Source organism: Telmatherina bonti, assembly GCF_933228915.1.
Source record: "Telmatherina bonti genome assembly, chromosome: 21".
In the NCBI taxonomy this organism is placed as follows: Eukaryota; Metazoa; Chordata; class Actinopteri; order Atheriniformes; family Telmatherinidae; genus Telmatherina; species Telmatherina bonti.
The window spans coordinates 7,868,748-7,881,571 of record NC_136630.1 but is presented as its reverse complement, the minus strand read 5'-3'; the positions used below and the strand labels follow the sequence as shown (position 1 = coordinate 7,881,571).

General features: G+C 38.0%; 1 protein-coding gene across 1 annotated transcript; it reads right to left on the bottom strand.

Moving 5' to 3' along the window:
• Positions 1-870: 870 nt before the first annotated feature.
• snx11 (sorting nexin 11) lies at positions 871-9,535 on the bottom strand. The gene is made up of 7 exons (XM_079260758.1): positions 9,395-9,535; positions 7,940-7,979; positions 7,558-7,644; positions 4,569-4,669; positions 4,282-4,377; positions 3,952-4,176; positions 871-3,855 (listed from the first exon to the last, which is right to left on the bottom strand). The coding sequence occupies exons 2-7, from the start codon at positions 7,961-7,963 to the stop codon at positions 2,640-2,642; spliced, it is 1,749 nt and encodes a 582-aa protein (XP_079116884.1). The 5' UTR covers positions 7,964-7,979; positions 9,395-9,535; the 3' UTR covers positions 871-2,639.
• Between the last annotated feature and the right edge of the window lie 3,289 nt (positions 9,536-12,824).

The window sequence follows — 12,824 nt, the reverse complement described above, 5'->3', positions numbered from 1 at the left end:
GATATACATACTACATACTACAAACACTTGATTACAGCATCATTTGTATGATTAAAGAAAACAAATCTGTAATACTGTAATAGGCACAGTTTGAAATGAACTCTGAATTATTGATGAATGTTCCTCTAATAAGTTTTTTTTTTTTTGCAGGTTTGCTGCCGCTGACACATCCGGATATAATTTCACTGAAGTACGTCAGATAATCTTTAGTGATCTGAAAAGCTACCTGCAGTTATTTCTGTATATCATCAACCACTTATTAATGTGTTTTCTTCTCTAGGAAATGCAAACTAGAGCTGGAAAAGTTAGCTGATCAACCTTTTGGGAAAAATATTTGTCTATTAATTAGTTAAAGCTTAAAAATTGTAGGAAGATTTATTTGGAGAATTTAATCTGCAGGTTTTTTTTTTTTTTTTTTTAATAGATGTTTTTAATCAGTAAAAATGTCTGTATTCATAATAATTTAAGCATCCATTAACCAATCATACGTTAGTGCTTTAAAGATGACAATTTGCTTATTTAAATGTAATAAAACTTTTTTTTTTTTCAGTTGTAAGCTTTAACCCCTTAACATCTGAACTGATTCACAATTGCATAAAAATAAAAAATAAAGGGAAAGGACTGGAATAAAATAAATTGAACATATTAGTAGTTAATAAGAAAAATAAAAATATAGACGTGAGTCAATAATGGCAAATAAATGGGAAAAAGAAAAAAAAAAAGAACAAAATGAACAAAAGCCAGAAGTGCTTTGTTACAAATGTACAACAGGCATCAAGGGGTTAAATAGTCATTTTGTACATATATTTTAGGCTGTAGGTGGCAGGATTGCTCTGATATGGTAAATAAATGGGACATCACTGTGGAAGAAAACTGTTTATTTCAAAATGTGATTATTATTAACAAACGTACACGGATTTAGCCACTGATGTTAACATCACCCTTGTACATCCAAGTTCCAAACATTTATTTTTCACGTCATTTTAAAAAGAAACTATATATGTATGTGTGTGTGTGTGTACATAGAAAAAAAAATTGTAAAGTAGCATCATATTCTTGGGGTCCCTTTGAAATGCATCTAAATCAGTAGAAGGAGTAGCACACAGCACGTTTCAATAGGATTGACTCACTCAAAAAGATTTTTTTTAAAGCAAATTATACTTATCATGAAGAAAAGAGGCAGCGCCGTTATAAAAACTATAGTGTATGTAAACCAACGTGTCGCAGTACAGGTGTGGTCATTCAAGTGTTTCTCTGGGAAGCTGCGATCAAGCCCAAAATGTATTTTTAGAAAATTCTGTCAAGAAATAAACGGTTTGATCAGATTTAATGATAAGATGTCAACATCTATTGCACGTGTTTTCCTGGTAATATATAATATCTAGTTATGTTCAGAGCTGCTATGCAAAGAGGTGAGCTTCACGTTCTCACGGCCTCAATCTGGATATTTTGCAGGTTTAATTTAATTCACATTATCTTGTAAAAGCTTGCCGGTCTGTCAACAACAGTAAACAACATTAAAAACTATCATGAAGTCAGATCAAAGTTTCATTTGGATGTAGATGCTGACAGAAATGACGGCGATTCACACAAACAAGAAGAGCACTGTGGGAGATTTTAAAGCTTTTTTTCCTTGAAACAAACATGTCCTAACATACTCTGTATTTGTTATTGGTCCTCCTGTCCATTTTAAACATTCAGAAATCTGTTCTTGAAGTAAAAATAAAATTAATCTGAAGGTTATTATTTTAGTAGTTGTCCTATGTGTCAGATTTGATCCACTGCAGCTCAGTTAAAATAAACAGAAGATATTAATATGTCCTCCTAATGTGACATCTACCAGAGATTCATTGTAGCTTCAGCCCTTCTTCAGAAATTATGTGCATGTAAATTTTTTTTATCATCTAAATCACTTCAGGGAGGTTGTTTAAGTCATCAGATTTGCTGTAAACAAAGGAATTTCTTTTTAAGTGGAGTGTATGTCTGAATAATTTCTTCCTCCAGTGTTTTAATTGTGAAATCACTCTGCAAACTGCAATCTTGTGTGAACTTGAGCACCATCTGCTGGTCCAACAAAGCCAATCAGGCTGGTGGGAAGGAAAGCAATGCAAGCGCTTAATTTTCTAATGTTAATAACAAAACATGTTAAAAAAAATTGTGTTTCACAGCTGAATTATGGTAGGAATCCACAATCCTGGTCCGCGAGGACCGGCGATCTGCAGGTTTTCCCAAGTGTCCCTGCTGGAACACGCCTGACTCAGACAAGCTCTGCAAACCTCTGAATCAGGTGTAGCAGGGACACTTGGAAAACCTGTAGGACACCCTGGCTCTCAAACTCCAGGACTGAGGATCCCCAACTTACGGTTTGAGATAGATATTAAATATGCTTTTCTTAAACTGGTAATTTCCCTTGATCGTTGGCTGACTGGAACAATGCTGATCGTGCATGTTGTGAAAACATTAACTCTTAAGTTTTAGTTGGAACAGAACACAGCTCCTTTTATGTAGCTTCCTAATGTGCATGGGACTTCATGTGTCTTTGGCAGAGGACAGCTCTCAAGACTCACTGCTCTGCCTCAGTGAGGATGCAACAACCCTTATGAATGCAAATTAAGTTTAGATGCAGCTCACTGGTTTCACTAATGCATCTCCTCTTCCCGAATCTCCTCTGATCCGTCCAAAGACAGCGAGGACAGGACTTCCTGCTCTGCGCATTCGTTACCGGCTAATCCAGGCACACAGCTGGTCTCCAAGATGCTGAAGTCGCTGTTTTCATTCAGATCTCCATCAGCTATAGTCAGGTTAACATCTGTAGATTTACTCGCATCACTAATATATTGCACGTCGTCATCTGCTGTGGTAGACGTTTCCCCGTTCCCCAGAAGACATCCATTCATATGCAGGTCTAAAATACTTCCATTGGGAGTCTCTTTTGTCCAGTGAGTGACATCCTCAGGAGATTTCTTCAGGTAAACGTCAGCAGTTTGCTCCTCGCAAAGGCTTTCCTCCTCGCTGCACTTGATGATGCTCTCGTTGGAATATGAAAGCGAGTTCAGGCTGAGCCCAATACTCTTGTCTTTGGTCCCAACCAGCACTTCTTCCTGTTTGACTTCCTCTACGTGCGCTTCATCAGCTGAATCTACCACATCGGCGTCCACCTGTAGCGCACCATTCACACAGCCAGAAACCCCAACGATTTGAACATCTATGCCTGATTTACTGCTTTTTCTGTCGTCTGGCTCCGTTTCTTTATCCGAGTTGCTATCGGTAACGTAGCCTTCATGATGCCCGTTGGTCAAAACCTGTTTTTCACAGCAGGCATCGTCCAGAACTTCCTCCTCCCGAGATCCAGCTTCACTCTCCATAATTTGTTGGTTATTCTTGTCATCCTTCAGGATTAAAACTGCTTCTGAATGTGCATTTTCTCCAGGTTCAGAATTGAATATTTCTATTTTTCTGTCTTCAGAGTCTGCACAAGCATCAGGTGTTTCTGTTGTATCTGTAGTAAGAACATTCTCACAGTCTTTCTCACAATCCACCACCATGGGCGAGTGCACCTCCACCGGTGTTTGTATAAGGCAGCCCCCCCGCTCTGGTGGGCTGAGGCTTTCTGTGTCATCCTGTGTCTCACCCAGATAAAACGTGGCCTCTCTGAAACCACACTCATCAACAACAGCTTCTAGATGGTTACTGGTCTGCGAGATTCTTATTGAGGGTTTGTCCTTGTCTCGCATGTCCTCTGAGCTCTGCTCACTGAGCTCCAGTATATCTTCCAGAGGGTCGGAGTCTGCACATGGGAGGAAGCCAGAGTTGAAGGTGGCAGGAGTTTGTAGGCAAGGTTGATGAGGAGCTGGACTGTGGAGAGGGAAATAAAAAAACATTTGCTTTAAATAGCAAAATATATTTACATACCGGTGTGAAAACAGAATTCTACACATCCATGCTTCTTACCTCTCCATGGACTCGTAAGAAATGTTCAAACTCGGCTCGTTGACGGACTCTTCCTCCTGAGCCTGAACTAGTCCCCGATTGGACGAGGCGTAGGTAAGTATGGCGTCAGTCACGGAGAACGGTGTGAGGCCCTGAACGCAGTCCTGGATGTGGCCGACAGGCAGCTGGGTCTGCACGAAGAGGTGGAGCTGGCTGTCTGACAGACATACCGTTGTGTGGACAACTCTGAGGGGAAAATAAGCAAACATATTTGTTTACCGACATGCAGACGAGATTACAAAACAGAAACTGTCCATCAGATATGGTTTGTGTAGATAGGCGTGAGCTGACTTGTCTAAGAAGGACTGAAGTCCTTTCCTTCGGTTCTCCAGAAAGTCATCGTTGCTGAAGGAGAAGAAGGATTTCCCTGGAAGGTCTGGGACTGGCCTGGAATGAAAACAATGACAATAATGTCTTCATTTTCCATGTTTGTTACACTAATATGATATAATATAGAGCAGATATAGCAAGCATCTTAGCAAGGCATCATCTGACAAACCCAGTAAATCTGAAGCCATGATGATTTAAATAGCAAGTAAACAGACTTGTTTTGGAGAATGTTTTACCAGCTGACTTACACCAAGCCTGCATTCTTCTGCAGCTTCTTCTTGAGCCACACAAACTCGCTGTAGCGCCGCCGCACACAGGACGTCTTAGCTGTGAAGGCTTTACTGTTGGTCTGAGGATGGAAAAAAGCGTATTATGACATGGAGCTAATTACTGATACTCTGTAAAATCACATAATACTGGAGACATTTTTTTTTCCATGTCTTGTTCAGCATTTAAGCAAGCAGAATAATGGTCTGGATGCTGTGTTCTGTCAAGGGAAGCTTTAGAGATATAATGATTGCTTTGACTTTCTGAATTCTTATTTTATTTCTCCATTCATTTTGCACTATAGTTTGTATTACAGAGTTTGCACTACTGGATCAGAACGGAGAGGATAGAAGAGACACAGAAAGAGAAAGGGAAAGAAGAGAAAACACCTCATAGAGAAAGTGAAAGAGAGAGAGAGAGAGAGAGAAACAAACCATACATATGCATATATATATATATATATATTATATATATATATATATATATATATATATATATATATATACACACACGCACTACTGGTAACATTTAATGTTTAATGCAATTACCAATAAAGCTAACTGACCCTAAAACACGAAGGTTGGGCAATTTTCACTCATGATACTTTAATATAGGATGACTAGCCATTCAAAATCAGTGTTCTAGGGTAAAAAAAAAAAAGAAAAAAAAGAAAGACTGTGCTCCAACCTTGAGGTACTCCTCTTTCAAAAAAATGCTAACAAATAAAGAAATTGCTATGAAGCATCTGCATTATTCATCACAGTTTTGAGTCCTCTTAGAATCTCGTAGAGGGATCCTTCTCCAGGCTTCTTTCAGAGCTCTTCTTCTGATGTTGACTGCGTTTTGATCTATTCTGTCAGGATGATCCCACACTGCTTCACTGATGTTCATGTCCAGGTTCTCGGGAGGATTTGTAGCCTCTGTTTTTCAGCCCAATTCTTGTGTCATTTGGCAAACTTCAGCCTTTTTTCCCCCCATTTCCGTCATCTGCCATGGAGACTGGTTCTGATCAGGCTTCAGCCAAAAGTATGTGGATCAACTGAAGGTTCAGATGCATCCATCAGGTCTCGTGTCAGGTCTTTGCTGGATTTGTTTTTCCTTTTTCCAAAAGACCTCACTTTCAGATTCTGCTCATTATTTGCTGTAGATACTTTTCTTTTAGGCCTGCCACTTCTTCTTTTGTTTGCCACTTCCTTCTTTTTTTGATGATACACTGCACATTATTCTCTCTCTGGGTACTCTGGCTTCCGCAAAGAGCCCAGAAACATGCATGTTACATTACTGGTGAGTGCAAGTGTGCATGTTGTTTGTTCAGTTTGTCTCTGTGCTGCCCTTTTAATGAACTGGTGACTCATCCAGGGTGAATGTACTCTTCCTTAATGGTACCCCCGACCCCCATGGATGGATGCAGGACATGCTTAAATGTGCCAAAATTGAGTGGCTTGTCACCTTATTGGCTCAAAAATTGTTTTCTGTCTGTCAAAGTCTTTGACTTGGGAACAGATTATACATCTCTGCAACAGCAGAGGAAAAAAGCATTCCTCTGAAATGATCAGGTACTGAAGCTGAATGAGTGAAAAACCAGCCAATGTCTAAAGACAACCTCTGAAAAACTTTCATAAAGCTGGAAAAACTGTAGATTTTATAGATTTTAGGAAAGTCTGGCTGAAGAAATGATGGATGTCGTGAAGGATTTTGTACAATACTGCAAGAAACAGCAACAACTTGGTAGTACAAAAGCAAGGAAGCAAATAAAGTATAAAGTAACGTAATTTTCCTCCTTGACATTTCCAGCTTGTGACTGGAACGACACACATTCACGCTTCCCAAACTGTAGCTGAACTTCTAGCGGAACAGAAGCATGATCACATGTCAGATTTGTTCCAGTAACGTGTGATACACACACAGACCATCAATACATGCATCACAAGCTAACCTCTGACAGGCCATAATCAATTCAAACCATGTCGTCCAACCATTTCAAAAGAAAGCTCCTCAGTGGGACAATTTCTTCATTATTCTTCCTTATCCTTAATTTGACACATCCAGCTACAATTATCAGATAGTTGACCTAGAGAAGACATGTGTCATAATTTTTAGGCATTCCATGACATTGCCTGCTTATTTTTTTCTTTTGAATCTGATACTTTTTTGTTGTGAACTGAACTTATCTTGATTCTGAACTGTTGTTTGGATAAAAAAAAAAAACCCTCAAACCCTTTTTACTCTGGGTACCGAGCAGATAAAATAAAACATTTTTCACAAACTAATGCTAGCTGCAGTGACACCAGCTGGTCTGTGAACATACGGAGAACTACGTCACCAGAAGGTCTCTGTGGAGGGGAGCTGAAATAAATACAAAACCTGCAAGTTCAGAACAGATGGATCAAACATTGTGTGCGTTTGAACAAACAAACTGATGTAAGATCATGTGAAGTCACATGGCCTGAGTCAATTTCATGAGTCAACACCCACACAACACATCCATCTGGGCATGGAGCCGTAGTGCTGACAAAGCATTACTCTACAACAGCCAATGGCTTGACAACTTCATCAACTCCTGTCAAAACAAAGGAAATCCGTCTGCTTCTGGTCTGCCATGCGGAAGCTGGTTGAGAGAAAACGTCATCAAATTGCTGAGATACATGGCAAAAACTGGAAAAAGATATTCATCCATTATCTGAACCACTTAATCCGATCAATGGTCGCGGGGGGAGCTGTAGCCTATCCCAGCAGCCTTCAGGCGAGAGGCGGCGCACACCCTGGACAGGTCGCCAGTCCATCGCAGGGTCGAAAAAGATAGACTTCAAATCTTTTTTTTTTTTTTTGGTCTCATCACAACTCTAAAACTTTCTGATAAAACTAATCTAGCAGCCATTCTGTTTCAAAAAACATGGTCAAGGGAGCTTCATCTTAAACTTTAAGTACTTAACACCCCTTATTAGATGCGGTTTTAGTGCAAGTACTCACATGCAGAAATATCTTATAATCGACATATGAATTCCAAGAACCCTCGTTCTGAATGCGGGGATCTTGGACCCGCACTGCAACAAACTCCTGGAAGAAAAACAGAAAAGACCACTGTGACATTTGCATGTCTGTTTCCCCGAATCCAAGACAAAACCAAGAGATTTAATCTTGAAAGAGCACATGCCTCTAACATCAAAAATAAAATTCCCCTAATTCTTCAAACCATTTTAGCACATGAGGACTTTTGTTCTTTGGTGTGCAAGCAGAGGTTTACTTAGCAAGGGTGGTGTATCGCTGCAGAAATGTCACCAAAAGCAGAACTTTGTGGTAAAATTAATTTAGTTACAAAGTGTTTTACAAGACAGAATAGGAAGTTACTCACATCTTCTTCGTGATTCCTGATCATCCTATCGAGAACAACACTGCAAAGAGAGGAACAATTCATTTTGACAGTTTCAATAATTAAATAGCCTGGATGAAAAGAGGTTGCAAGTTGGGTAACTTTTCTATTTGATCGGAAAAGCTGATGAATCATCTCCAAAAGAGAAGCTCCTCAGCTATACTTAGTCATTCTTATGGGTACTTGTCTTAATTATTCACATGCTTATTTATAATCAGTCTGCAATTCTGGGTTGAAGCTTTATTTTTCTTTTTTAAATGAAGTATGTTTACTGCATCCCTTGCAGATTATGTACACAAACTGTGCAGCTGATAACCAATATCTCCTTAACCACTGTCAGTCACTGACCGTTCTCTTTTTTATTTTTTTTTTTATTAGAGAAGAATACATTAAATTATTTTTGTTATTTCTGAGACATTCTCACAGCAAACAAGTGTGAATTTTATGGTGATAAACAGCAGTGGACAAACAAAAATGTGTACTTCAGATGGACTTAAGCGACAAAAATTGACTTTTAACACTTTCTAATGCAATAGCTCATACATGTATACTCAAAATGGACACAAAGGTGTATGAATTTTTCAACTATTTAAAGTCACAGGAGCTTGATATCAAAAGGGGACTTATAAATTAATTTGATGCTAACTGTGGCCATTATATCATACATTTGGTGATCCTTTCATTTGAATGTTCTTGGGTCTAAATAACTTTAATACTAAATATAAAGTTATTTCATGCACGTAAATGTGCATCCTGTTGATATATTTCTGTTTTGGTATTGCTGATATAAATAGACCTCTGGAGCCCTCATACAAATACAATAAGCAAAACTTCATCCACTCTTGCATGATACATTTGACTGTGGCTTGACTTCTTATTTCCTAAATAAAGCAGCTTTAAAACGATTATAATGACAAAAGACAATGGAAGGAATTAAAAGACGTGAGAATGAAATCTTCCCTGAAATGTCAAATGATAAATTATATGGGAACACAGTAATTGCATATTCATTTTACTTTTTAGATGTGGCTGACAACCCCAAAAGCTAACTGAATTACATTTTAGTCTAATTCAATCGGAAAAACTACCCACAATTATCAATCAGTTCTAATTTCCACTATCTCTGATTATTTAAACATATTTTCCTCTACTTTTAAAGACTAAAATAGCCATGTTTAGACATCGTTTGCTGGAATAAAGTTTTCAATTAACTACAATTGTGAATAGTGTGTTTGTATTTGACTTCCCCTGTGTTGTACAGCAATATTAAACAAAAAGAGCTTCCATGTAGTTTATTAAGAGATGTTTAAAGACGAACTGAATGCTAAAGACTTTATGAAAGCCAGTTCAATGTTCTGGCCTCAATGGTTAGACTTGTAAACAAGCTGGCTGGAGGAAAAATAAGCTAAAAGCTAATCCCAACCGAGAGCTACTTACTTTCATGAAACGTGCGCCGGGTTCTGTTTTAGTGACCAGTTGGCTGTTGTCAAAGTTCACAGCTTGTCGACTTTCTCACGCGACAGACCAACAAAATCTCGAAAATCATCTGTAAAGGCTTGTTTTCGAGGACAGGTCCTATCCCCATTTTGCAAGTCACAGGAACGTCTTTACGTCACGTCTGTGCGTCACACCGTGGTGGAGCTTGCGGAAGTACGTACCTAAAAAAGCATGTGCGTCGAAAGCACTTTATGCTGCTTTCGTGAACAAGCAAGAACTCGGAATTTCTTAACTTTATACCGAAAAATCTAATTACATACCAAGATAAGTGAGTTCAGTTTTCTTTTTGGCAACTCGGATAAGATTCATTAGTGTATATAAGGATATATTCCTTAGTGTATATATGAAAATGAATGAATGAATGATTTTTGTGTAATTTTGTTGTCAGCGCATTTAACTATAGAAAGAACAAAGTATTTAATAAAAAAATTTCATTCATTCAGATATACAACGTGTTACTTTGGTGTTCGCTTTATTTTTGTTTTTATTTTGTGTGTGTGTGTGTGTGTGTGTGTGTGTGTATATATATATATATATATATATATATATATATATATATATATATATATACTCTTACTTTCACAAAGTTGGCCATTGCAAAAAGTAACCTTAGCAAACTTCATAAGTTTGCCAAGTTTGTCAATTTTGGGAAATGGCATTTAACAAATTAACTGAGGAACAGGCGTGTCAACCCCTATCACATTGTGGGAATTGGAGATGTTTTCCACTGTTAATGGATAATTATTTCCAAATAACTGGGCAAAATTATAAGAATTTTCCTAAGATGAGAAAAGCAACCTCTTTCATACTGAGACATAATAGTCTCCAATTCTTTAAAATCAGAGGAATTATTTAATATTTGCTTTCATCCAGACATCACTTATTCAGTACCAACATGAATACTAGGCAGATAGCATCGCATTGTTAGAAAATACGTGTTTTAAAACCAATCTTCATACATTAGGTTAAACTGTGATATTTTTAATTGATAAACCAATCAAACACTTCAGTACAACATAATTTTTTTTTTTATTCTTGCAGAGACTTCGTAGTCCACTAGATGGCAGTGTGGCCACGTGACAAAGAAAAATGAGTTAGGGAAATTAAATATCAGCATATGTTATGTTGTATATGGACTTTCTATAAAGTGCTGAATCCGAGTTTTATACATCTCATATTATACAGGCGTGTCATTCAGATTAAAGTCAGCATTATGTTGGGGAAACCCTTGTTTTCATTTCAATCTGTTACCATAGCGAGTAAGAAAGAGCAATGAGAAGGTGAATAGGTGTGTGTATACTTTGTTTTGACTGTTATACTGTTTATATATACTGATATAGCATGAATGAATGCAAAAAATATAATTTATATTTTAACTCCCCTTTTCCTCTTCATGTAATCAATATGATCCAGAAAAATCAGCCGCCAGCCTGCATGTTATTTAAATATAGTACCAAGTAAAGAATCCTGTCTGAGTTTCAGATGTGTGGTTTTTATCTTTTCAGTGTTTATTTTTACAATTTGACATAAGTTAAATGGCACAGTATAAGTGAAGTGCCACTCACACTGTGCATTCTCTGTCTTTTATTCAGGAAACAAGCACAAAGGAAAAAAGAAATTATTTAAAAACAAAGAACTTTTGCTCAGCTTAAAGCTGCATTTAGTATCGACGACAAAGTCTTGTCTTGAAGTATGTACAAATAAGGTTGCAACCATAGACTGTATATAAAGAGAGGTTGAAACTCAGCAAATATTTTGGATAAGCTGTAGTCATACCCTGACTAACAGACGAGAACATATTTTACTCCCATTTGACTGCACAATACAGTTATAACTGACAGCAGGAGAAATCCTCATATTGTGTGGTAATTCAGTAAAATAAAAGGATTTTGGGTGTACTCTTCACAAAAGTTCACAAAAAGAATCTTACATCTGGATTTTTGACAGCTAAAAGATTTGTGGCAACGGACTGGTGGGATAGATCAACTGAAAGACAGACTGTGGTTGCATTCTTAGAAATGATGTCCATGGAAGGGACTAAATCCCATGTAACTAAACATTATAATAAGGAACAACAGGTGTGGAAAACTATCATGTCTATTTTTTTTCAGAATTTTGAAACTGAAATCTGTGGCAATGTAAACTGGTCAATGTCTTTATTTTTCTATTTCTTTGGCCAAGCAGGAGGAATAAGCTCCCAGTTAGTGTTAGGGAAGCAGACACCCTCCCCACCTTTAAGACTAGGCTGAAGACTTATCTTTTTGATAAGTCCTATAGCTAGGGATGGTTAGCATCCCTTAGTAATGCTGCTATAGGTTTAGACTGCTGAGGGACATTTCCTGATACGCTCAGCTTCTTTCTCTTTATCTCTTTCTTTTATCCCCCCCAATAATAGTGTTGCATCATTAACATGTATGTCTCCTGTCTCAGCAGGTCTCCCTGGCCAGGATTAGCAGTTCCTGTTGTCTATTGTCTTTCTGTCCTCTTCCCCCCACACAGCAGAGGCAGATGGCTGCCTGTCCTTAAGCTGGGTTCTACCGGAGGTTTCCTTCCTGTTAAAAAGGAGTTTTTTCCTTCCCACTGTTGCCAGTGTGCTTGCTCAGGATAGGAGATTGAGTTGGACCCTCCAACTCAATCTGTTGGTTTCCTTATATAGGCTATTATGAATTGGCTTCCATTATGTTTTCTTCTCTGTCTGTGAAGCATCATGAGATGGCATTGCCGTGATTTGACGCTATATAAATAAAGTTGAATTGAATTGAATTGGCTCCAGATATTCATATTTACATTATACATGCAGATTTTTGTCATCACATTTAGCTCATCCTCTGAACTGTCATCTCACCCCTATTTTTTATTTTTTAACTTTCCTTTTCTAAAGCCTCTAAATAAATCAAAGTCCTGTATTTTAAATTTCCGGAATTTAATTAAATGCAAAGTATAACATTCTGTTTTACGTAAATAAATGCAGAAATAATTTGTAAGAAAACAAAGGGACAACATAAACACTTAACCTTCAGTAGGCGACCTCTGTGTGGATTTTTTAGAATTTTTTTTATTTAATACATTATGCTGGATCTTGGCCCCTGAGTGTTTAGCCCCTACCCATCTTTGCCCTTTGTTTACCCAACCGTGAGCCATACCCATGAGGATTTCTCAAGTAGTCGTTGCAGAGAAAACCGCTCCGTTGATCCAGTCCGCCGCTTGCGCTTACGCTGCGCTAATAGATCTATAGATCATCTACATAGAAGAGAGAAATGGTTGTTAGCCCAGCGTGTACATCCATACGCTTTATAGTCTGTGAAAATGAAACGGCGTTGCGCGCGACCGGACGCTTTTTCTTCTTCTCTCATAGCTAGACGAAGGGGCG

Coding starts and splice junctions, on each gene's coding strand:
- snx11 (XM_079260758.1), bottom strand. CDS start 7,963: ATGATCAGGAATCACGAAGAAGAT. Junction 7,645..7,939: donor TCAGGAATCACGAAGAAGAT/GTGAGTAACTTC, acceptor TTTTTCTTCCAG/GAGTTTGTTGCAGTGCGGGT. Junction 4,670..7,557: donor ATTATAAGATATTTCTGCAT/GTGAGTACTTGC, acceptor TTCCATCCTCAG/ACCAACAGTAAAGCCTTCAC.